The 23,575-nt window shown below is 48.4% G+C and overlaps 2 protein-coding genes across 8 annotated transcripts in view; both read left to right on the top strand.

Annotated features, from left to right (window-relative positions):
• Nucleotides 1–20,674, top strand: part of KMT2A (lysine methyltransferase 2A) — a 43,991-nt gene extending 23,317 nt beyond the window's left edge. For 2 of the 5 annotated variants that reach the window (XM_039341760.1, XM_039341765.1), the window contains 29 exons: nucleotides 37–165; nucleotides 322–435; nucleotides 1,212–1,358; nucleotides 1,519–1,614; nucleotides 1,895–2,015; nucleotides 2,395–2,508; nucleotides 2,980–3,164; nucleotides 3,823–3,996; nucleotides 4,312–4,422; nucleotides 4,629–4,702; nucleotides 4,943–5,139; nucleotides 5,419–5,525; nucleotides 6,355–6,492; nucleotides 7,081–7,272; nucleotides 7,358–7,475; nucleotides 7,565–7,643; nucleotides 8,744–8,904; nucleotides 9,405–9,566; nucleotides 10,070–14,186; nucleotides 14,538–14,606; nucleotides 15,059–15,123; nucleotides 15,302–15,312; nucleotides 15,361–15,514; nucleotides 15,629–15,703; nucleotides 16,061–16,235; nucleotides 16,716–16,823; nucleotides 17,075–17,158; nucleotides 17,344–17,473; nucleotides 17,624–20,674. In XM_039341760.1, coding sequence (XP_039197694.1) covers nucleotides 37–165; nucleotides 322–435; nucleotides 1,212–1,358; nucleotides 1,519–1,614; nucleotides 1,895–2,015; nucleotides 2,395–2,508; nucleotides 2,980–3,164; nucleotides 3,823–3,996; nucleotides 4,312–4,422; nucleotides 4,629–4,702; nucleotides 4,943–5,139; nucleotides 5,419–5,525; nucleotides 6,355–6,492; nucleotides 7,081–7,272; nucleotides 7,358–7,475; nucleotides 7,565–7,643; nucleotides 8,744–8,904; nucleotides 9,405–9,566; nucleotides 10,070–14,186; nucleotides 14,538–14,606; nucleotides 15,059–15,123; nucleotides 15,302–15,312; nucleotides 15,361–15,514; nucleotides 15,629–15,703; nucleotides 16,061–16,235; nucleotides 16,716–16,823; nucleotides 17,075–17,158; nucleotides 17,344–17,473; nucleotides 17,624–17,899 — 7,683 coding nt within the window. In that variant the 3' untranslated portion in view covers nucleotides 17,900–20,674. The remainder of the gene's footprint in view (nucleotides 1–36; nucleotides 166–321; nucleotides 436–1,211; nucleotides 1,359–1,518; nucleotides 1,615–1,894; nucleotides 2,016–2,394; nucleotides 2,509–2,979; nucleotides 3,165–3,822; nucleotides 3,997–4,311; nucleotides 4,423–4,628; nucleotides 4,703–4,942; nucleotides 5,140–5,418; nucleotides 5,526–6,354; nucleotides 6,493–7,080; nucleotides 7,273–7,357; nucleotides 7,476–7,564; nucleotides 7,644–8,743; nucleotides 8,905–9,404; nucleotides 9,567–10,069; nucleotides 14,187–14,537; nucleotides 14,607–15,058; nucleotides 15,124–15,301; nucleotides 15,313–15,360; nucleotides 15,515–15,628; nucleotides 15,704–16,060; nucleotides 16,236–16,715; nucleotides 16,824–17,074; nucleotides 17,159–17,343; nucleotides 17,474–17,623) is intronic. The other 3 variants (XM_039341763.1, XM_039341762.1, XM_039341761.1) reach the window with 3 other exon arrangements.
• Nucleotides 20,675–20,828: 154 nt separating this feature from the next.
• On the top strand, nucleotides 20,829–23,401 carry TTC36 (tetratricopeptide repeat domain 36). 3 transcript variants are annotated; one of them, XM_039341772.1, is made up of 4 exons: nucleotides 20,829–21,694; nucleotides 21,850–21,921; nucleotides 22,199–22,387; nucleotides 23,072–23,401. In XM_039341772.1, exons 1-4 carry the CDS (start codon nucleotides 21,589–21,591, stop codon nucleotides 23,377–23,379), a joined length of 675 nt encoding a protein of 224 aa, XP_039197706.1. In that variant the 5' UTR covers nucleotides 20,829–21,588; the 3' UTR covers nucleotides 23,380–23,401. The 3 variants fall into 3 exon arrangements, with proteins under 3 accessions (XP_039197706.1, XP_039197708.1, XP_039197707.1); XM_039341774.1 differs by having other exon boundaries at nucleotides 21,815–21,921; XM_039341773.1 differs by lacking the exon at nucleotides 21,850–21,921.
• The last annotated feature ends 174 nt before the right edge of the window (nucleotides 23,402–23,575 follow it).

Genomic DNA, 23,575 nt, shown 5'->3' with positions numbered 1-23,575 from the left:
GAAGTAAAGGAAATATTGTGTCTCCCATCTTTCTAGGAGAAGCCCCTCCCAGTCAGCAAGCCAGAGAATAGCCCGCTCAATACCCTGAGCACTTTATCCAACAACACTCCTTCCAAGCAGAAGCCCCTGACAGATGGGGTCCACAGGATCCGAGTGGACTTCAAGGTAACAAGGCAGCTTTGGGTGTGGCTTCCTCCCTCAGGAGTTGGGCCACAGAGTAGGGACAGTTCCCTCCCTTCCCACCACTTTGTACTGCCAAGCAAGCAGTCTTGAGGGACTGGCAGAACAATCTCCAGCAGGTGTTGCTTCTCTGCTTTTTAGGAGGACTGTGAAGCTGAAAGCGTTTGGGAAATGGGTGGTTTGGGTATCCTAACCTCCATTCCGATAACTCCCAGAGTAGTCTGCTTCCTGTGTGCCAGCAGCGGGAACGTGGAGGTAAGAGGGTAGCCGGATGTGGGAGAGGGTTTTTTAGTTGCATTGTTAAAGTAAATTTGAAATACATAGATGGAATTGAATCCTTCATCAAAATAATCCATTGTTTTTGCAGAATCATGTTTTAATATTTTTTATTTAAAAATGTATTTGCCTCTGAAACCACAAACTGGTCCAACTGCTGCCAGTTCCTTCTAAGCCCTGATACATCATATTTTTTGCTTGTTGCAGAGTCTGGGATTGCTGTAGAAGTGAAATTGCTCACAGACAAGTTGGGATGTAGTCTGAAAGCATCTTCAGATGATTTTGTTTATGGACCCAATTTTGTATTACGCTGGTACTTTGGTACTCAGTTGCTTTGAAACTCATTGAATTTTGTACTCAGAGCATTTTGACACAAAAAAAATGTCCTGGTACTCATCATTTGTTTGGTACTCAATGCACAAGCTGGAATTTGTCAGTGTCAGCTGTCTTGTAACTCACTACATTATTCCCATGGGGGAAAATTTGGTACTCATTGCACCTCCCAGAACGTCTTGTCAATGAGTACCGAGGTACCACTGTACTTTGGATGTTAATAGGTGGAGCCATTATGCCGTCACTCCTTTCTTCCTTCATTCATTCAGTTTGTACTTTGCCTTTCAGTTCAAGGCAGTGCTGCTTGAGTTAAGAACCAAATTCTTACAAAATCCATCAGAGCTAAGCTGAGAGGGGGGGGGAGGGAGGGAAGGAGGTGCAGTAGGCCTGCCTGATTGGCTGACTTGTTTGTTTGCTTGTAGTTTGTATATTGCCAGGTCTGCTGTGAGCCTTTCCACAAATTCTGTTTAGAGGTTAATGAACGCCCCCTGGAAGACCAGTTGGAAAACTGGTGCTGCCGTCGCTGCAAGTTCTGCCATGTATGTGGGAGACCGCATCAGGCCTCCAAGGTAACTCACCTCGGTTTCTGGCACCTGTCCGGTTCTTTCTTTGGAAAGCGGACTGGCACTTAGGGTGTTGTGCACTTGCGTTGGAAGGAGGCCTCTTGAAGCCTAAAACGCTGTGTCCAGGCTTTGTGCAATGCCACTTCTTTTTTCTGCAATTCCATAGCAATTGTTGGAGTGCAACAAGTGCCGGAACAGCTATCACCCAGAGTGCCTGGGACCGAACTACCCAACTAAGCCCACAAAGAAGAAGAAAGTGTGGGTATGTTTCTCTGGGGAATCTGGGTATTTCTTAGGCAGACTTTGTTACTCAAACAAAAGGTCATTTTAACAAAATAGAAGAAAGTGGGGAAAGGAGAATGGTTGTGATTGTACAAATTCCTGGGAAAATGGACATGCTCAAGTATATCTTTTGTATTGGTTTTTTATTTTGCTGTTGTGATTTCTTTATTGAATATAGTGTCTCTTTTTAATAGAGATATATTGATATTTCTCAGTGAGTGATGCTTGAAAAAAGCCCAAGCTTCTTTCTCTCTTTCTAGATCTGTACCAAGTGTGTTCGCTGTAAGAGCTGTGGGGCGACAACTCCAGGCAAAGGGTGGGATGCACAGTGGTCCCACGACTTCTCTTTGTGTCACGATTGTGCCAAACTCTTCGCTAAAGGTGCAAAAGAGCTGAACGCTATTGAGGACCAAAGCCTGGGAGGGTTGGCAGCCATTCCACTTGAGGGGAAATCGTTGCTTTTCAATCTTTCCCTTAGAACGGGGAAGGCAGACAGCTTCCTACATAGAATTGAACACTGCCTGTTTCATAGATAACACTAAGACTTAACATTGTTTTAACGGTGGTTTGTTAAAGAAGCCACCATAAGCCCCATTTTGCCTGTATGAACTCAGTCACTGAACTGAGAGGGGTCTCCCCCCGTCAGTCAGTGACAGTACTTGCCAGCAGCCATTCTTGCTTTGTGAGGCATCCCCAGCCCCTGCTTAGTCCCGACTCTCGGGCTGTCTGGGCCCAGCTCATGGTTTTCTGCTGCTTGCAGGGAACTTCTGCCCCCTCTGTGACAAGTGCTATGATGACGACGACTATGAAAGCAAGATGATGCAGTGTGGGAAGTGTGACCGCTGGGTTCATGCCAAATGTGAAAACCTCTCTGGTGAGGAAGAGTATTTACGGTCAACAGATTTCACCCTTAGATTACTTTTGCAGATCACTGGTTTAAAAAAAGGTGGGGAAACCCTGCAGCAAAGATTGGTATCCAGAAATTCCTCTAATGCTCACAAACAGAAATGTAACCGTGTCAAGCTGTGTACTGAGCCAGTTTTAGAAAGTATCGCACTTACCTTGAATCTTGGAAGGTGAATGGAAATGCTGTGAGATGGTTTGGGGTAGAGTTAGTCTACATAAACTAGCAGACTGTATATACTCCCGCTCCAGATGTCTACCGAGGCATGTTCCTCTCATGCTTAAGATGGCTGAGTTGGCAGGCACCACATTCTCCCGATTCTGAGACATCAGAACATACATGGGCATTGAGTTAAGCCCTTATCCTCATATCCCTCTTTCCTTGCTCTGCACAAACACACCCTTCTGGCACCCATAAAACCATTACCATTTCTTCCTTCAGATGAGATGTATGAAATCCTCTCCAACCTTCCAGAGAGCGTGGCTTACACCTGCATTAATTGCACTGAACAGCATCCTCCTGAATGGCGGCTGGCCCTTGAGAAAGAGCTGCAGCTTTCTTTAAAGCAAGTTTTGACAGCCCTACTGAATTCTAGAACAACTAGCCACTTACTGCGTTATCGACAGGTACATCTACCTTTTTCCTTTCCCAAACTAACCAACTGTTTGTCTGTCTCTCTAAGTCTATTTATGAGATGTTGGTTATTGAAAATGCAGAATTTCTAGGAAAAACAGCAGAATTAGCTAATCATCACTAGTCTTAAGTCAGTGTCACAGGCTAAGAACAGAAGATTTGGTATCTTAACTATCACAATTCATATGGCAATCATTATCCTGTATCAGTTAAAGTTGGAAGAATCCTGAACAAACATTGCTTTGCCCTAACGAGCTTTTTTAGGAACTCACGGCTGCATTCCAAGGTCCTATCAGGTCTTAGGAGGTGGTTCTTGATTTTCCCCCCCCCCACACACACACACACACAAACACACCTACAAGCAAATCCCTGCAAGAATTCCCAGATTTTCTATTCCAAAGTAGCTGAATGCAATGGATACTTGTGCATCATTGGAAGAGCTGTAGGTTTAAAACTGTGTCAGGTATTAATGTACTATGTGTGCATGTGTGGAAAGGTAGGTGGAAGAACTCTGTTGACCAAGAGACAGGGCTACTAATTTTCTTAATGTATGAAAATAACCTCTCTCCTCTCGATTACTATGTTGTGCATTAGCATATTGTTTGTAAAATTCTTCAGAAAATGTTCTACCCTCATCTTCTCTGTCTCCAGGCAGCCAAACCTCCTGACTTGAATCCTGAAATAGAAGAAAGTGTACCCTCTCAAAGTTCTCCCAAAGGCCCAGACCCTCCCATACTTACAGAGGTTGGCAAGCAGGAAGAACAGCCACCACTTGATCTAGAAGGCGTGAAAAGGAAGATGGACCATGGAGGCTATCCTTCTGTGGTAGGTCTCAGTGCAGTTGGCCCCTCTCACTTTCAGGACTTCTGCTGGGATGAAGCAAAAATTGAAGCCGAGTTAAAATAGGCTGTGCCACTGCACTAAAAGGCCGCAATCTGGTTGCCACTTCTTGCATGGTTGCTGGATCTCTGCTGCCCTGTTTCCCCTCCTGTGAGTGAAGAGGAGGCCACCCATTTGACTCCAGCAATGGTTGGGCCAGGGAGCTGCCCGATGAAAATGCCATAAGAGTTTACAGCTCCTGCAGGTAGTGAGGCATGCCTTAAGGACCATAGCAAGGTGGATCTTATTTTTCACATCTAGTTGGAGTTCAGCGATGATCTTGTTAAGATAATCCAAGCAGCTATCAATGCGGATGGAGGGCAGCCAGAACTCAAGAAGGCCAACAGTGTGATGAAGTCCTTCTTCATGAGGGTAGGCTGTATTTTGCCCTTGTCTTGAGGAAAGTTGGTGTTGCCCTTGTTCCCAGAGCAGCTCTGATTCTCCAAAGGAACTGTTTTTGAACCTGTCATAAGTTCATCATTCTGATAAATTTGCTGAGCTCCATGGCAGTTTTCTTAAAAGGTTAATGCCAAGCAAAGTAATGCTAAATCTTATCAAATTGTGGTTTTCCTCTTTAGCAAATGGAACGAGTTTTTCCGTGGTTCAATGTAAAGAAATCAAGATTTTGGGAACCAAACAAAGTCACGGCAAAGTAAGTAATTGTTCTGCTTCCTGAAGTCACTCTTTGTCATTAACCAGAGGTGGTACCATAATGCTGTCCCTTGGAAATCATATGGATTTCCAAATAGTCTCTCTGGCAGCAACTGTGGTCAACCGTCAGAAGCCGGAGTCCTCTGGCATCGTTCTTTCTCCGAAGGGAGCTAAGGGATGAAGGGCTTTGGAAGTTGAGAGCTGCATCTGACTTATGGCCGTGTCTCTTATTGTCTTTTAGCAGTGGAATGCTGCCTAATGCTGTCCTGCCCCCCTCCCTTGACCATAACTATGCACAGTGGCAGGAACGTGAAGAAAACCGTTGTGCTCAGCAGCAACCCTCTCTGATGAAGAAAATAATTCCAGCTCCAAAATTCAAAGGGCCGGGAGAGCCAAACTCGCCTACGCCACTGCATCTTCCTGCCTCACCCTTATCCAGTGAGAAATTGAGCCTCCTTTTCTCTGTAGCAAGTTCTCCCAGAAGACAGGCTTTGGGGGAGCAGAGAGGAGCCTTGTGGTCTGCTTTCTGCCTGAATGAAATACATCCCATTTCCCCCTCCCCAAATCCTTTGAGTCGTTGCTTAGACTGCTTTGCTTGAAAAAGCTCTTGCTGCTCTGCCCTTTGCAACTGGGTCGATTGCTCCCCATAGTTAGTCCCGTCCCATGTTTCTTCCTCATATTCTTTATTGGGAATTAATTCTTTCCATTTGCTTTGAGGTTCCGACAGAAGCCAAGACGACAGCCCAGAACTTTCCCCTCCTCCGGATGTCGAAGACAACCGGCAGTGCTGTCTTTGCCTGAAGTACGGTGATGATGGAGGCAATGTAAGTAGCTACCAGACTCTGATTTCAGCCCTCTTGAGGTGCTCCTGCTTGCTCTGTCTACTTAAGCTAATCCTGGCAGACTGATCTCGAGTCATCTTCATAACTTAGAGTGATATCATTTGTCAGTTAAAAACATTTGATTAAATCACTCTGAGACTTTGGTGAGCAAGCTGACCAAACACAGTTAGCAGATAATGCTATAAAAGAGATTGTTATATTTTTATCCCACTTATAAAATTGGTCAATTCAAAGCAGCAAACATATTTAATACACCTGTCTCGCATTTTCACCACAGCAACAATCTTGTGAGGTGGGTTTGACTAAGAGAGAATGACTGGCCCAAAATCATCTGGCTAGCCAGCTTTCATGCCTAGAAGAGAGGCCTAGAATTCACAGTGCCTGGTTTTCAAAAATTATTTGATTAAAAGATTCTTTCCATTCTTTACAGATGACTCAGAGCTGGGAGAGATTTGCTAAAATCTCAGGATAAAATTCAGATATTTTGTTACAATAGAAACTGATGCAAAAGCATACATTAGGGAAAATTACATGGTGAAATAAAAATGTGAATAGGCATAAATTGAGGATGGAGAACACCTGGCTTAGCAGTTGTATATGTGAGAGGAATCTTGGGCTAATCATTTTGCCACAAACTGAAGGTGCATTAGCAGTGTTTATAAAGGATCGAGACCTTCGAATTGAGATCAAAATAATGGGCCTTTTCTGACCCTCCCTGCTTATCAGCTTTTCCTTCAGCAGCACTTCCTCCCTGAGCAGGGTGGGACTTCTGCCTACAAATGCCTTTGGTGGGCTGTATGCTTTTCTATAGGATGCTGGCCGTCTCCTTTATATTGGTCAGAATGAGTGGACCCACGTGAACTGTGCCCTGTGGTCAGCTGAAGTGTTTGAGGAGGAGGATGGCTCTCTGAAGAACGTGCACGTGGCCGTGATTCGTGGGAAGCAGCTGGTGGGTAGGATGTGTGACTGTAGAGCGTTCTCTTTCGCACTTTCTCTCCTTGACCACTGCAAGAGCAAGGGAGCTCGTTTGTATTGCAATTTCAGTTATGGAGATCACAGATCAGTATTTATAGAAAAGAAAAAGGTTTCTTCTGAAAGAATTTCTGAAAAAAAACCTCTTGGTTCAATGTTATTGTTTTATTTCATTAATGCTAGTAACACAAAAAAGGAGTCTGCATTGTGTGGAATTGGCTCCTCTTGGCAGCCAGGCCGGGGTGTGAAAAGGTGCTTTTCAGCAGTTAAGGTGCAGCTGCCCCAAGCAGTTGAACTGAGGTTCAGTCTCTCCCTTAAGTGCCGATTCCTTCTGATTGCTTTAGAGCGGTTGTTGATTTTTCTCAGGTGCTTGGTTAAATAAATAGACTTAAAGGTATGTTTAAATTAGTGAAATATAAAGTTGTAACCCTAAATATATGCTTAATTTGTTTAAAAAAATGGACCAGTAGCTCTGTTTGCTTACAGCTAGGGCAAAAAGAACCAATTAGGAGTTCTCTGATATATTATGTGTAACATTCATTTTAACCGTACAGTATTTGTGCAGTTTGACAATCAGAGTAACATGCCAATCTTGCAGCGATGTGAGTTCTGCCAGAAGTCGGGTGCCACAGTCGGCTGCTGCCTGGCCACTTGCACCAGTAACTACCATTTTATGTGTTCTCGGGCCAAAAATTGTGTCTTCTTGGAGGATAAGAAGGTGTACTGTTCACGACACAAGGATCTGATCAAAGGGGAGGTACGTCCTATGCCACCGGCCTCTCTTCTTGCCCTTCATTTGTTTTCTGTCCAGATGACTTACTTTGGTGTGGGTTTGTTTGCAGATAGTGCCAGAAAATGGCTTTGAGGTCCTGAGAAGAGTCTTTGTGGATTTTGAAGGAATCAGCTTGAGGCGGAAGTTTCTGAATGGTTTGGAACCAGAGAACATCCATGTGATGATTGGTAAGTCCTTGGTGAAGTGAGGTTGGGATAGATGGTCTCTCGCGCCACTGCTTTTCCTGTAGCTCAGCCTTTCTTCTACTTCCCTGTAGGGTCAATGAGCATTGACTGTCTTGGCATCCTGAATGACCTCTCTGATTGCGAAGACAGGCTCTTTCCAGTTGGATACCAGTAAGTGAAAGCCACTCCTGTGTCAGAAGCTCCTTCAGGAAAAAAATGCAAAATGGTCAGAAGAAACTAGGCTGCAAGGGAGTGCTGGTTGGCTGGCCCGGGTCTCAGCAAGAGATGAAAAAAAAAAGAACAATCCTGTCTCCTCATCCCTTTTCTGTTTCCTTATTTTTCACCCTTCACTTTTAATTGGATTATGAAATACAAGATAGTTCTCATTTTGTGACCACAGTTGCAACTGGCAGCTTATAATCTTATTTCAAAGAGCTTTCTTTTGCTTTACAGACCTGCAAAAGTTGTAAGTGCAAGGACTGGTTGTAAAGTTAATTTTTCATTACTATCATAATTTCAAATGGTTGGAAACAAGGCAGTTGCTAAATGAGGATTGCTTATAACTTCCTTTAGAATACTTTTAACATACAGCATCTATATGCTAAATCCCTTTCCTCCCCTGTACGTGATTTGTACAATGTGCATAACAGAAGGTCTTCCCTACATGTTCCCATGTTGTGAGCGAGCAGTAGTTGCAAAAGAAAGGTGGACAATGGACTGTCCCAAATACACAGGTTAGACCAGTGATTCTCAACCTTTCTAATGCCGTGACCCCATAATACAGTTCCCCATGGTGTGGTGACCCCCAAGTGGGTGTGGCCACCAATAAGAGGGAGTAGGACAGCTAGGGAAAAGGGAACAAAATGGCGGACAGCATGGTTTGGCGACCCCCGTGAAATGGTCATTCGACCCCAAATGGGGTCCCGACCCACAGGTTGAGAACCACTGGGTTAGACACTTCATGTAATCCTCTGCTTGAGATTCCGCCTCCGATAACCCACAACTTAAAAGAGCAGGAAAAATCATTATATAGTAATTGAAATGTAAGGAGGTTGAGTTATTTTATTCTAGTAACATTAATTACTTTTATATCCAATATAAATTAAATGAATTCATTTTGTGGAAAATTAAACTGGACACAAGATAATTTAAAATTATTTTGTTTTTGTTTTCTTTTTCAAAATGTCCAACATTTTTCTGTGGCTTCAAAATTTCCAGAAAATATATGTTATTGTCCCAGCACTTATCTGATGCATATACTGTTTGTTCAGGTGCTCCCGAGTTTACTGGAGCACAACTGATGCTCGAAAACGTTGTGTTTACACGTGCAAGATCATGGAATGCCGTCCTCCCCTCCTAGACTCCGACATCAACAGCACCATGGAACATGACGACAACCGGACCATTGTTCACAACCCAGTGTCACTTTCAGGTGTGGGGCAACAGAAGAGGGTCCATGATGTCAAATTGGCAGCTACCTCTGATCAGCTGTTTCTCTTGTCTGGGCAGTTCCTTTTTAGAGGTCTCTTGAATTGAATGCTGAGAGGTTCCACTGCAAAAATACTTCAGAGGAAGGCAGAAAGAGGCTGAGTAGTCAATGTGGCTTCCTCTTCCTTAGCTCTAGAAATTGGCATTTAAAATATGCCTACTTTCAGAGTTGAGTCTCTTTTGCCTAATGGAGAACAACAGGGCAGGTGGAATTTCTCAGAAATGTTACTGGAGTAGAAGAAAGAAATATTCAGTCATAAAATCATCCCTCCCAAAAGTTCTCACTTTTAGTTGATGGTGATGTGAGAGCCCTTTCCCTCTCCTTTGACAAAAGAAGTTATTGAGGAGAAATGCTTATTTCTGGGTTTTTTCCCCCTTGAAATAGTCTGTTCAAATAGTGGAGTTTAATTCAAATTGAATGATGGTCCTATTTTTCTCCTGCAGCAGAAATTCCACCCAGAGATGGCCATGCAGCATCAGCTGACCTGAACCCTCCCTCTGCAGATCTTTCTCCACATCCTCAGAACTTAAAGGCTCTGCGGATCAGAACTCTGAGTTTTGCTCCTTCCCAGCGAACTCCTGGTTCAAGGCCGTTGCCTTCTGCAGGTCTGGCTCAGGACTTTTTTTCTGTGATGGCTTTTGACTTAACCATGGCTTTAGAATATGGGATGTTTTTTATTTAAAAACTATATTCAGATATTTAGTTAAGTTGGGGGTTTGTAGTCACCGCGAGTTTGTGGTGGGGGGGGCACAGAGGGAGGCTCAGCCAATTTCACTTTATACATGTTATACTTTGATAATAAAGGGTTTATTATTATTAATTAATTAATTTAAATACCTTAAAAAGTATTTCCAGATAAGACTAAACTAGCCCTATTGTAATGTAAAGCCTGGGAGGAATTGTGTTCCCTTTACTTCCCTAGTCTTGGTGTGTCATTTTGAGTCAAAGCCTGTCTTTCTGCCTTCAAAGCACCCTAGTCATGATAGATTTGCCTAAGGGAAAAAGCAGACCTGAGCTAAGGACAAGAAGTGCTTGACCTGGGGATCAGTTTCTTTGGAATTCGTTGTGCTCCCTTTTCTTCTTAAAGGAAATCTCTCTCTCTCCCTAGGAAGCCCCACCCCTGTGACACATGAAATCGTAACCGTGGGAGATCCTCTGTTGTCCTCTGGATTTCGGAGCATTGGTTCCCGGAGGCCCAGCGCATCTCTGTTTCCACAGCCACTGAGGTCTTGGATGCTGCCTCCCACCGGAGTCGGGACCACAAATGCTCAGCGCAACACCGTCTCTTCAGGACCCAGCAGTAGTCCTGTCCAAGAACATACCGTGAGCATCAAGCATACCGAACGTTCTGTGGGACCGGCAGCCTTGCACGTCACTCTCCAGGACACATTTACCCCTCCCAGTCTGGCCATCGCAAGCAGAGGCAAAGGAGCTCCTCCTCGGGAGGGAACCCTCTCCTTTGAAACTGTGCCTTCTGGAGGACCGTTTTCTGCCAAGTCAGAGAAGGAGAAGCTGCTGAGCCTCCAAGATCCAAGTGCTTCCTGTGGGAATTCAAAAGCAGGCTGCCATAGACAAAGCATCTCTGTCCCAGAAGGAAACCTGAGCAAGGTAGAGAAGTTCCCAGACTCCTCTTCTGGACTGTTTTCTCCCGAAGAATCTGTAGTTTCTGCACTGTTGCACCAGAAACCCCCAAAGAAGGAACAAGACCGGCATCTAACACAGGCAGACAAAAATTGCTTTTATGAAGCCCCAGAAGCAAAGGCCTCACCATTTTCAGGAATAAGTAATCAATCGCCTTGCATAAACGATCCAGTATCTTCTGTGGATAGAGAGAGTAGACAAAAAATGAAGAAGGGGATAAAAGATAGGCATTCTAGCAAGCTTTTTAGAAGTTTAAGTGTCCTCCCAATTAGCCACAAAGAATGTGCAGAGACAGAATTTGTTCATCGGGCAATGACATCTGAGCATATTAATCAGCAATACAACAGCATTGCTGTTGAGAAACTCATTGACAATAATCTGCTTGGCCAGGAGACATCCAAAGATTCTTTCCAGAGTGAAATGGCCACCTCCAGGGATTTGCAGAATTCACAAAAGCGCACAGTGAAAGTAACCCTGACTCCACTCAAGATGGAAGGTGAGAGTCAGTCCAAAAATATTCAGAGAGAGCACGATGCAGAATCTCAGCCTAAGGTTTGCACACCAGCTTCTGTGTCCCAGTCTGTTTCCATCCCAGAGCACTCAGGAAATGACTGTAGTGTCCCAGAAACTCAAAATTCTGCTTCCTCCTCAATGGCCCCAACCGATCCCCCTTATCCAAATCTGCCTGTTCAAGATAGCGGCTTGATGATCCAGGATGGAGCAAAAGAACAGGAAGAAGGCTCCTACAAGCGGCGATACCCTCGGCGTAGTGCACGTGCCAGATCCAACATGTTTTTTGGTCTGACCCCTTTGTATGGTGTGAGGTCATACGGTGAGGAAGACCTTCCCTTCTACAGCAACTCCACCGGCAAGAAGAGAGGCAGGCGGTCTGCTGAAGGCCAAGTGGATGGTGCCGATGATCTCAGCACCTCAGATGAAGAAGACCTCTATTACTACAACTTCACCCGAACCGTTGTTTCAAGCTCAAATGAGCACATGGCTTCTCATGGTTTATTCCGTGAAGAGGAACAGATTAGTCTCCCCAAAATCTCTCAGCTGGATGGTGTGGATGACGGAACAGAAAGTGATGCAAGCATCACAGTAACAACAAGGAAAATCAATTCAGGAAACAAAAGGAACGGCAAAGAAAATGGAACAGAAAGCTTAAAACTTGAACGAAGTGAAGATAGTGGGGAGAAAATGCAAGTGACCAAGAGTTCAGTTGGTCATAAAACAGCTGATCCCAAAATGGAGAATTGCCGGGTCAAAACTCAAGATTCTTTGGAAGCTCAGCTGAGCTCCCTAGAAGCTGTTGGTCGTCGTCCTCGTGTCAACCCAGAGCCCTCTGAGAAGAACCTGCTGGATACATTCAGCACCGAACTGCTGAAGTCCGACTCCGACAATAACAACAGCGATGATTGTGGGAACATTCTTCCTTCAGACATCATGGACTTTGTCCTGAAAAACACTCCCTCGATGCAGGCTCTGGGGGAGAGCCCGGAGTCGTCATCCTCGGAGCTCCTGACTCTGGGAGAAGGTCTGGGCCTCGACAGCAATCGGGCCAAAGATATGGGTCTCTTTGAAGTGTTTTCTCAGCAGCTGCCAACAGCCGAGCCAGTAGATAGCAGCGTCTCATCATCAATTTCAGCAGAGGAACAGTTTGAGCTGCCCTTAGAGCTGCCTTCTGATCTCTCGGTCTTGACTACCCGGAGCCCTGCAGTCCCCAGTCAGAACCATAGCAGACTTGCAGTCATTCCAGAACCTTCTCTTGCCACCTCAGGGGAGAGATCAATGTTAACTATCCCTTCCTCAAATTCTGCTGAGAAGAGGGTAACGGTCACTGAAAAGGCTTCTTCTGGTGAAGCAGAGCCAACATTGCTAAGCCCACGAGTGGCTCCAAGCCCTGATGGCCCTCTGACTCCTGACCCTTTCATTCAAAGTCATCTGGAAGCAGAGCACATGGCCAGCCCGCCCTGTGGACCAAGGGATGCTGGTCTTGGGGCGGGCCAAGAACTGTCTGGCAGGAGCAGTGGGACCCCTGGCCTCCCTGTTTCTCCCTCTCTTCCTCTCCAGAATCCCAAATATGGGCCAAGTGCCCCCGACAAGCCTGGCCCATCTCCCATCTCGAACGCTGCTGTGCAGACAGCCCCTCTCCACCTGAAGGCTGCTGCAGAAAAGCTCTTGGTGGTCAACCAGAATATGCAGCCCCTGTATGTTCTTCAGACACTGCCCAATGGCATCACCCAAAAGATTCAGCTGACTTCTCCTGTCAGCTCTGGACCAGCTGGGATGGAGGCTGGAGCTTCTGTGCTTGGCCCAATGGACACAGCCAGCCTTGCGCTGGCCGCAGGCCTGAGCCCCGGCTTGCCCTCTGCCAGGCCTCTCTTTCCTGCAGCCAGCAAAGGCTTGCTGAACATGCCCCATCAGCAGCAGCACTTACATTCCTTTTCGGCCAGCTCCTCCGGCAGTGGCGGCAGCAGCTTCCCGGCAACCCTTGGCAGCTCTGCCTCGGGCCTTCTGATTGGGGTCCAGCAGCCACCTGACCCCGAGGTGAGTCCGAGGGCAGATATTGGGCCTGCACTCACCCCCCCTCCCACTGGCCTCGGCAAGAAGCGGTCCGTTGCACGCCTGCACTCCCGGAGGGCCAAGAAGCTAACTCCTTCTGCCGCTGCTCCTTCTGACCTGGCCTCCATGAACTTTCATCGCTCCTCCCCACCTGGCCTGCTTGATCTGGGAGCTACGTGCCCGCGAACTGCGCCCAGGATGATCAAGCGCTCCAAGCCAGGGCTCATGTACTTTGAGCAGGCACCTCTATTGCCCCAAGAAGGGGGGATAGCTGTAGCAGAGGCAGCCCTTGGAGCGTCTCCCAGCATAACTGGGCCAAAATCTGGCCACCTCGCCTCCCCTCCATCTGAGCTGAATGTGGCCCCCCTGCCGTCCCCGGGCCCAACGATCCCACCCCATCTATTGGGACAAGGGGGCTCTGATGTGCCAGGCATTTCGGATATGAGCTCCCTCAGCAGCCTATTAATCAAAGCCACTCGACAGGAGCTGAGCCTCACGGAGCAGCCTGCTTCCGTGCCGCCAGTGGCTTCCAGTATGTTCCCGTCGCATAAGGAGGTCTCGTTGGCCCAGTCTGCTTCTGCGGGGTTGGCAACAACTGCTTTAGCAACCGGCATCTCTGTCTTGCCTTCCTTGAAGACCGTGGGCATGTCTGCTGATCCTGGAAGCTCCTACCAGGCTGAGCCTCTCACACAGCTTTTGGCGTGCAAAGCTGGGCCAGCCCCACCTCACCTGGACCTCCCTCCTTCACAGGCAACTCCTCTTTCAGACTTTCCCCAGCTGATGGATACGGTAGCCGTGGGGCGAAGCAGACCGGCCCCCTGTGTCCCCGCAGCCTCTCCTGGGAGCTCCCCTTCCACTGTGCTGGGCTCCACCAGGGCCAAAGTCAAGCGCTTGCCGACCCCTTTGGGCAGCAAAGGATCCGGGAAGAAACCCAGGGTGCCTCCATTCTGGAACAGTTTCCCTGGCCAGTGCGCTCCACCACAAGGCAGGAGGATGGCAGCCCAGGACCCAGGCAGAGGGTGAGAGAGAGAGCTGCGGCTCTTAACTCCCCCCCCCCTTTCCAACAAAGCCCCTTAGCGCTTCTATGGTACTTGCTTGCTGAGAGGCGAGTTCCCCTGCCCTGGTCCCAGATCAACAGGATGGGGAGGGGGGCCACTGGCTGGTTCAGAACACCTGCATGGTTCTAAAAGCACAGGGAGCCCAAGGGGGGACGGCAAACCCTCCCACGTTGCTTTCGCCAGTGTTTGCTCTAGGAACTAGCCTCTCCCCGAGCTAGTCAGCGTCATGTGCGTCTCATAGTTCAGTGACCATGTCACTGGATTTGTGATACGCCCAACTTCCAAGCTATGTTTTGCCTGCCCGTCTTCTAGGTCCCAGCCCTTGAGGGTGCAACCAGAGGAGGCAACAGACATACTGCAGCCAGCCCACAAATCAGCAGGGTAAGCGGATCCCTTGGGGCTAAGGGAGGAGGGGGGAAGAAGTGCCAAGGCCATGCTCACACCCACCGGCTTTCTAGACAAGAGTCATTCTTAGATTTGGTGCCTCTGACCATGCCAAAAATGCCATTGGGGAATTCAAAACATCCAAGGAAACAGCGCCAGTCCTTATTTTAGAAATGTCCATATTTGCTGACTGTTCAGCACCGTAGAATTGACGATGCTTGAGGCATCAGAAGAGTGGATGACCATTGCAGCCAAAGGTCTTCTGCTGCAAATCTGTTCTCCCACCAAACATAGGCACCTGCCAGAAAACTTTACAAAACTTGGCATGTGCCTGTCAAACTATTAACCTAATCGGAGATGGTGGCAGGCACCTCAGTTATACTGAAGGCCTGCAAGGCCCCAGCTGAAATGGGTCTCTCAGCCTTTTCCAACCCTCCTCTCCTCCACAGGCATTTACAGCCTCACCCACAACTGCAGCCAACGCCGTCCACTTCAAACGAGTTAGAACATGCAGGTATGTGAAGACAGGCCTCCCTCTGCCCTGACTGAGACCTGCAGGACGTAGAGGTCTGTACATAACAGTCCTGCTTTACTGCTGTTAAATTTCTGGGAACTTTTCTTAGAACATTTCCTGTTTGGTCTGTTGTGATTTGTGTGACTGAGAGGTTATCAGGGTTCTTTTTTTCCTCCAGATTCCAGTGCTGAGGAAGAAGAGGAGGAGGAGGAGGAGGAGGAGGAGGAGGAGGAGGAGGAGGAAGAAAGCAGCTTTAGCTCCCCCCTCATGTTCTGGCTGCAACAGGAGCGAACACGGAAAGAAAACCTTCCAGAGAAGAGGCCCAAGAAAGGACTGATTTTTGAAATCTCCAGTGATGATGGCTTCCAGATCTGTGCAGAAAGTATTGAAGGTAGGCCCAGGAGACAGCCCGCTGCACCGGAGCCTTGCATCAAAAGGGTTATGCAACACTGTTGGATGTATGGTTCCTTCTCTGTTAAATCCTTGGTTGTTCTCTTAACCTTAGAAGCCTGGAAATCCTTGACAGACAAAGTTCAAGAAGCTCGGTCAAATGCCCGCCTGAAACAGCTTTCCTTCGCAGGTACCAGCAGTTGGAGGGAAAACCTAGAGGGCAAGGAAAAGAAGCAAAATGCTCAGTTTGCTGCACTCGCCATACAGTTCCCGTTCAGAACAGCCCTTGCACTGTTCCCAAAATGGCTTGAGTGGTGAGGGTGGGAGCCGAGCATGGAGTCAAGGCTGGGTGCTGGGCTGACTGAGGCCCTTCTCACTGGGCAGAAAAGGTTACCTTGAGCTACTACTGTTTCAGGAGTGGTTGGGTTCCAAGGCCAGGCAGCCCCTCCAGCCCTTCGGTCTTTGCTCCGAAGCTGGGCTTAGCCTGATCCACCTTGCCCTGTTCAGTTGGGGCCACAGCTGCTCTTCCCGCCTCTCCCTCTTCCAGGTGTGAGTGGGCTGCAAATGCTGGGCATTCTCCACCATGCTGTCGTGTTCCTGATAGAGCAACTCTGTGGAGCCAAGCATTGCTCCAACTACAAGTTCAGGTTCCACAAACCAGAGGAGGCCAAGGAGCCTCCCGTGAACCCCCACGGCTCTGCCAGGGCTGAAGGGCACCTCAGGCAAGTGGAGTCCTGTTCTTTCCCCTTTTCTTCCCAAGCTATTGCTGCTGCTGCTGAAATACTGTTGAATGAGAAGTCTTAGGCCCTCACGGCAAGAGGGGGAAGAATAAAATAATGCCCTCTCAAAAATTTGGGGTTGACACGGCATGCTTCTCACCAAAAGCATTGTTCCCTGCTTTCCTCTTTTTGTTTAAGAGTTCTTCATGTGTTGTATTTTATCCCATTTTTCAGACAATTACACTCTTCCACATTGGCTCACAGCAGTTAAAGGAGAAAGACAGGCAATCTAAAAGACAAGAAGCGCAAGGGATGGGGGGAAGGGAGATCAGTTCTTTGAGGCCAGAAGCAAAGTGGTGAGCCATAAGGTGTTTTAGCCAGGCCAGCCCTCCCTTGCTGCTGCTTGTCTGAGCTGGAGAATTTCTGGAAGCCTGCTGCTGTGGCAGTCAGTGTAAAGCATAATGCTTCTCTTTTGCACTTCAGGAAGTCTGGTCTTGACATGTTCAACTTTCTGGCTTCTAAACATCGCCAGCCCCCACAGTACAATCCCAACGAGGAGGAGGAAGAGGAAGTGCAGCTGAAATCTGCCCGGTACATAGCGAGAGGGGAAAGCTATCCGGCTGAGGGTTTTTTTTTGTAACTCATTGTAGATTGGGGGGGGGGGCTTGTATTCCTGCACCTGAGCTGTCAGCCACCATGGATGGTAGAAAATTTGTCAAGGGACCAGGGTCCTGTCACACTTCAAGTAGGAGTTTGGGGCCTGCATCAGGCATTCAGGTTGATGAAGTCAGTGCTTATGTCAGACGTAACCCTCAAGTAGACTCTTCCTCGTCTGTCTTCAGGAGGGCAACCAGCATGGATCTTCCGATGCCCATGCGCTTCCGACACTTGAGGAAGACCTCCAAGGAGGCAGTTGGGGTTTACAGGTAAGTGAGAGTTCTGACAGAAAAGAGGGAGGAGAAGAAACCTGGGCCAGCTGACCTCAGGAATCAGCCCAGGGAGACCTCATGATATTTTTGACCTTGGAGATGTTTGAAGGCAGGTCACTTGCCAGATGCCCCCAGGAACAGTGCGAGGCTTGTCAGCTTTGTGTCCTCTGCCATCCTGTCAGGTCTCCTATCCATGGACGGGGTCTGTTCTGCAAAAGGAACATAGATGCAGGGGAGATGGTGATTGAATATGCTGGCAATGTGATTCGCTCCATATTAACTGACAAACGTGAGAAATATTATGACAGTAAGGTGAGTGAGTGGCCAGCAGTTGCCCAGATCTGTAGGCTGTGGAGTGGTGAGGTGAACTGGCTTGGGCAGGACTGCCCCATTTGGTCAGGCAGATGGCCGGGAGATCTGCCTTTGGAGATTTCTCCGCCATCCACGCTCTCTGTCTCCCAGGGCATCGGCTGTTATATGTTCCGTATTGACGACTCGGAAGTTGTGGACGCCACCATGCATGGGAACGCAGCGCGCTTTATCAACCACTCCTGTGAGCCCAACTGCTACTCCCGAGTCATTCACATCGACGGGCAGAAGCACATTGTCATCTTTGCCATGCGCAAGATCTACCGTGGTGAAGAGCTCACTTACGACTACAAGTTTCCCATTGAAGATGCCAGCAACAAGCTGCTCTGCAATTGCGGTGCCAAGAAATGCCGGCGGTTCCTCAACTGAGCAGCTGAGCTGACCACAGCCAAGGCCGGAGGAGAGCCGGGTGCTGGGGCCCTCCACAGCCACAGATGCGCTGGCTTGCTCTGGCGGGGCAGGGCCTGCTCAGAGCGAGACGCACTTTGGTGTGCTGTAGGATTAGGAAAATGGGAATGTGGGCTGCAGCAACCAAGGCTGTGTCAAGCCAGCACGGGCACCTGGTTGCCTCCTCAAGTGTGGACTGTGAGACCTACCCTTGTGTTCCAGCTTGGGCTGGCAACTGAGTGGTGGTTCTCCAAGATGCCTGTGGCCACTAGGGAGGAATCCCAAGGTAGCAGTTTGGGCAGTTCTAGTTCTTTGGATGAGCTTTCAGGTGGACAGGCAGGCCCTTAGAGGGGGAATTTCTGTCTCAGAGAACCATCTCTCGTGCTGAACGCTTACAACTGATCCCGGCCCTGTGTCACAAATGTAGTGGTCCCCGGAGTGGAATTGGAGCACCCCAAGTGCAGCTTGTTTCCTGAGAAGGAAGAGTGCTGGTCAACCTGCCAGGAGCTGCATTTGCAAAGGAGATGAGGAATTCTGGACTTCATGAAATCCATTCCCTTTTCATGCCTCTAGAAACGGCCCTCAGCCTCCTTCAGTTGCACCATCTCGAATTAAGTCTTTGGATTTTCCTTGGTTCTGTTTACATTTTAGTATTTAAAAGTTTTATAAATGTAAATATATTTTGTATATTTTTCTATGAGCAGCACTTCATAGGAAAGAGCACTTAGGAGACTATTTTTTCAGTCATGGTTGCATCTTGACTTAAAAAAGAATGCATTTTAAGGGTGAATGTTTTATTTTAATAGGATGATCTTTCCAAGGTTGGGTCAGGCACATCCTGATTCTCCCCTCGGGAGGGAAAGGAGATTCTGGGTGCTGCTTTGGCTGCCCCTTAAGTTTGAAGGGAGGAAGAGTTCTCCCATTTTCAGGAGAGGATAGAACCATTTGGGGTTTGGTGGGCCTTTCATTCTCCAGCAGTCAAATCCTTGACTCTGCCTGGATGTCAGCCAAACCGGTGGGATTCTCTCTAACCTCCCCTTCCTCTCCTGCCTCAGTTCAGGGCAGAGGAGTAAACATCCAGTTTCTCACCAGGCTTTGCCCTGGTCCATCTTACTCTGGAGAGAAGCCAGATAAGCTATGCATATCTCCTAAAAGGTAGCAGAATCATGGCCTGCTCTGGCTAAGCCAATTGGAGCAAAGCCCTGGCTTCTGCTACCAGGAACCCACCCACCACTCTCCTGGAAGGAGAAGTTGGTGTGCCTAACCGTCACCTTTGCTGTCCCAAGCCGGCAAGACCTTCCTACCCATGAGGCAGTTTGGGAGAAAGAGGCACGAGCCAGGTGGGGTTAAAAGGAGGAGGCAGTTGCTGCCTAAAGCTGCTCTTTCCGTCTTGGCTGCTGGGCTGCACCGTGGCTGCTAGAAGAGGCCTCCCTTTTCATTGAAGGATGCTCTGAGCAGGCTCTGAATTTCGGCTCAGGCAAGGTGGCATCTCCTGCTGTTACTAATCTGACTGTCCTGAGCAGCAGCAGAGCTGCTTTGGGCTGCTCTGAACCCCAGAATGCTGCTGCTGCTGCTGCTGCACCTGAGGGAGAGGCTGGGGAGAGGTCACCTCTCCGGAGCAGCAGAGAGAAGGGAGCAAAAGGAAGCTGGGCTGGGCAGCTTCCTAGAAATATGAATGTATCTTTCTAAGAACTGACAGATCGTGAAATGGAAGAATACTAAGTCAGTCTACCCTTTAAAGGTTTTTTTTTTTAAAGGAAAAGCGGGTCACTGCAAAGGGCTGGGCAAGAATCTTCTTTGTTGTGAAGCAATACCGGGTTTTCAGTCAAATTCATCTTGTGTGCAGAATCATGTCATTTGGCCAGGTTGGCTGGCTCATCCCCCGCTCTCCCCCCCCACCCCATGCCTGCAACTTTTTATGACTATAAATAAGGTATCTATAGAACTAATACCATGCTGCATTGTGTCTTGAAGCCTGGCTTTGAACTATCTTTAACCCTTTAGATAATGGTTGTGTTCCAGTTGCTGAAAAGGCAGGAAAAACAACATGCCAAGGGCTCCATGGGCAGTGGATGCTTCCTCCACTGGACCTGGGTCCCATTGCAGACTGGGGGGGGGGGCGGGTTTAGGCTGAGCTGGCCTGTAAGCGGATCTCCCAGAAGTAAGGCTGGAGACTTGGCTGTGGATGCTCCTGACCTTCTGTGTTCAATAGTCAACCCTTGTACAACTTGCTTCTCTCCTCCACCTCTTTTTGGATTCCAGTTGGTGGAGCTCCTCAACAGCGTTGTGCGCTTTCTGGTCTCTTTTAACAAGGTCTTGCAGCTTTGCCTTCTCGCCAAGATCTGTGCCCGTGGTGTTTCTTAGATTCAGCGTCCGCAATAGCTACAGGTAGTGAATAAATGTCTCAAGCCACTTTGCAAAAGCTACATAAACAGGGCTCTGATCCATACAAAAAGCAACTTATCATGTAAAACCAATTTATCTTTTTTTCTTGTGTTCTTCCAAAATTAGTTGTTGTTTTTTTTCTTTAAAAGGAGGAAATGTGTTGCTTGTGCTGCATCAGTGTTAATCCTGTCATTGTTACAGGGATGAAGGAAATACTTTCAATAGTTTTAAGAAATGACTGAAAGACTGAATGTAAAAATAAGTGTATATAGTTGTACAAAAAAAGGAGTTTTTAAACATGTTTATTTTCTATGCACTTTTTTATTTAAGTGATAGTTTAATTAATAAACATGTCAAGTTTATTGCTTCAAAGGATGGAGTTATAATTGGGGCTGAGATTTTTCCCAGGCCAGTGCATTCTTCTTACCTGCATCATAGAAAGGCCTTGTTCCCCACACGTGAGGCAGCTGTTCACCTCAGAGTCCTGTATCCCAGTATCTTTGCTGGTCAGGTCCTTGGGTCTCTAAATACTGCATGCCCAAAACAAGTGAATGCGCAAACCTCCCCCCGCCCAGCCCCAGAGCTCTTTGAAGGAGAACAAGGTGAAAGTCCCCAGCAGCTGCTTTCCTCCATAATCCTGACACCTGAGATCAAGAATGACTCAGTCCAGCCTCTGCTGGAAGCGTTCCCATTTTTGATCCATTTTTCTCAATGGCATTTTTTCACAGGATGCCCAAGAAAAAGCTCTGCTGAATCGATCTCCATGTTAAACCTGCCCCCATTTGAGTTGGCTTGTCAGACACAAAGGCTCTCAAAGGACAGGGAAACGGATGCTGACTCCAACGCAGCAGCTCCTTTTGCTTTCCACAAGGGAGATGATGATTTAATTCCGGTACCAGGAAGCCCCTTCCTCCAAAGTCAGATCGTTCATCTACTAGCCTGACACTTCCTGTTCAGCAGGTTTCTCTGAGATGAGCTGACGTGGAGTCCTGTCTCCACCCTGTTCCTCTCCTCTGCAGCCTCAGTCCTGCTCTTTCTGGGCTCCCCCATTTCATCTCTGCAAATATGCTCAGGAAAAGGGCCCAGGACCCCAACGTCAGCTCCCTGATCACCCCCAACAGTTGCCCTTCACTGCCTTCTGCACTGTAGGAGGCTGGCAGGCACAGCCCAGCTCCTCCCTCATGGCCATTGGCTGCTGCTAGACCGGCCCCTTCCTCCCCAGCCAGAGCTTTCAAGATCTCTTTGAAGGGGCCCAATTCTCCCACAGAACTCACCAGGGCTTCAACATGGCCACCATCAATGATCAGGCAGTTTTGCAAACTATTTTCCACCCAAATGTTCCCTTTGATGAAGATTGGCAGGAGGAGCAGGAGAAGCAACAACTAATCCAAGGTGATGACTCACTTTTGGGGAGGGGAAGGGGGGAGATGGTTTTTCATAAACTTCAGAGGCTTCTTTCTTTGCAAGCTCTCGGAAGCAAGGAGATGCCTCTGATCTCTGGGCTCTCAACAGATTCTTCAATCTATTTCTCACAAATCATTTTCAAGTCAGACACCTGAAAGGGATGGTGGGCTGGAGAGATTTTGCCCATCGCTCTCCAAAACTCGGATTGGGAGAAGGTTGGTAGGCTACCTTTGTTCATGCTTCAAAAAGCAGCAAGGCTATAAGGCTCAATGCTTAACCAGTTGCTTCCTTCCCACGGAAGGGCAGTCCGTCTTTCAAAAGACAAGGGTGGGGGAAGGCTTGGCTGTTACAACTGCCTCTTCCAAAGCTTAGGCTTGGGACCCATCGTCCCTGGAATGGCATTGGAATCTGGCTACCAGTTGGCTCTCAAGGAAATTATTAGTTGCCAGAGCGAGCTCCCTTTTTCCTTACTGCTTCTCACGCTGGTGACAGAAGGCGACTTTGATCCTGAGCTGCTGAGGCAAACCACTTACCTGGAGGCCCAGGGAATTGCAGCAGCTGAAGAAGGCGACCTGGAGCTAGCCCTGGAAAAGTTTAACCAAGCCATCCAGCTGCTTCCAGAGCGAGCCTCAGCCTTCAACAACCGTGCACAAGCTCTTCGGCTCCAAGGGGATGTCGCAAGTAAGTGTGCTCCGGGCTTCATCCATCCTCCCCCTCCACTGGTGACCATGGCTGCACTTGGCCTGGAATAGGAATCTCAGTTGCTCAGGGCACTAAAGCAGGGCACCTGCTTCGGTCTGAGAGTACAAAGCAAGACTATCGCTTTAAATCTGCTTGGATCACTTCATCTTAAGCACAGCATTTTTGGATTTTTGTTGGATCTATTAGCAAAACTGCCAGCAGCTGCTCTAGAAAATCTCGCCAGAGAGGTTCCCATCCATTGGGATAACAGGTCATACAAACACAGCGGGTGACTGGGATGCTGGACAGTAGTCTCCTGAACTAGGGTTCCACTCTCCCTGTTTGATCCTGTTCCTTTTCAGATCCCTGTATCTCGTTTATCTGATTTGTATGGCTACCCAACTCACAATATGATTCACAATTAGGTCAAAAAGAAAGGAACCAAAACTTAATGAGAATCTAGAACAGAAAAGCAGAATGAGGCCAACCATCGCATGTGCCTTTCAAGAATGGACTCTGGCCCGGCCCATCCCTCCCTCCAGCCCAAGCTTCTGGGAATGGGACAAGGGTCTATAGGGCAGCCCCACCTCTGCCACGAAGGGATCAGGTTTCCTATTTGTATAAGGCACTGACCCAACGTTTATTTAATTAACTCGGCCACGCATTCTTTTTCCATCCCATCAGAGGCGCTGGAAGACTTGGAGGCAGCACTGAAGCTCAGCAAAGGGGCCGGCCCGGTGGCCCGCCAAGGCTTTGTCCAACGCGGGCTGATCCAGCGGTTGCAAGACCAGGAGGAAGCGGCCCGGCGAAGCTTTGAACAGGGGGCCGCCCTGGGCAGCGTCTTTGCCCGCCGGCAGCTGGCACTGATGAACCCTTACGCAGCCCTCTGCAACCAGATGTTGCTGGAACTAATGAGGAAGGGGGGAGAAGGAGACCTGCTGAGCCTGGCTGCGACGGGGAGGGAAGGGGGGGGCGATGGGGCAGCTGAATAAAGCCCACGGCTTGAGACTACCAACCAAGACCTGCTTTTGTCGCCCGGGTCCCCAGCCAGCAGCCCCCTGCGGAGGGAGGGAGAGGAGAGGGGCCCGCTAGGCAGCGCTTTTTCAGGTCGCCGCCGCCCGGCCGGAAACTCGATGCCCAAGGCGGGTGGCGGCGGTATTCGGACAGGATCGCGAGTATTCGGACCGA

The sequence above is a fragment of the Crotalus tigris genome, unplaced genomic scaffold (assembly GCF_016545835.1).
Source record: "Crotalus tigris isolate CLP2741 ecotype Arizona unplaced genomic scaffold, ASM1654583v1 scf7180000017771.5222438, whole genome shotgun sequence".
In the NCBI taxonomy this organism is placed as follows: Eukaryota; Metazoa; Chordata; class Lepidosauria; order Squamata; family Viperidae; genus Crotalus; species Crotalus tigris.
Note: the sequence above shows the minus strand (reverse complement) of the source record. Positions and strands in the feature narration are given on the sequence as shown.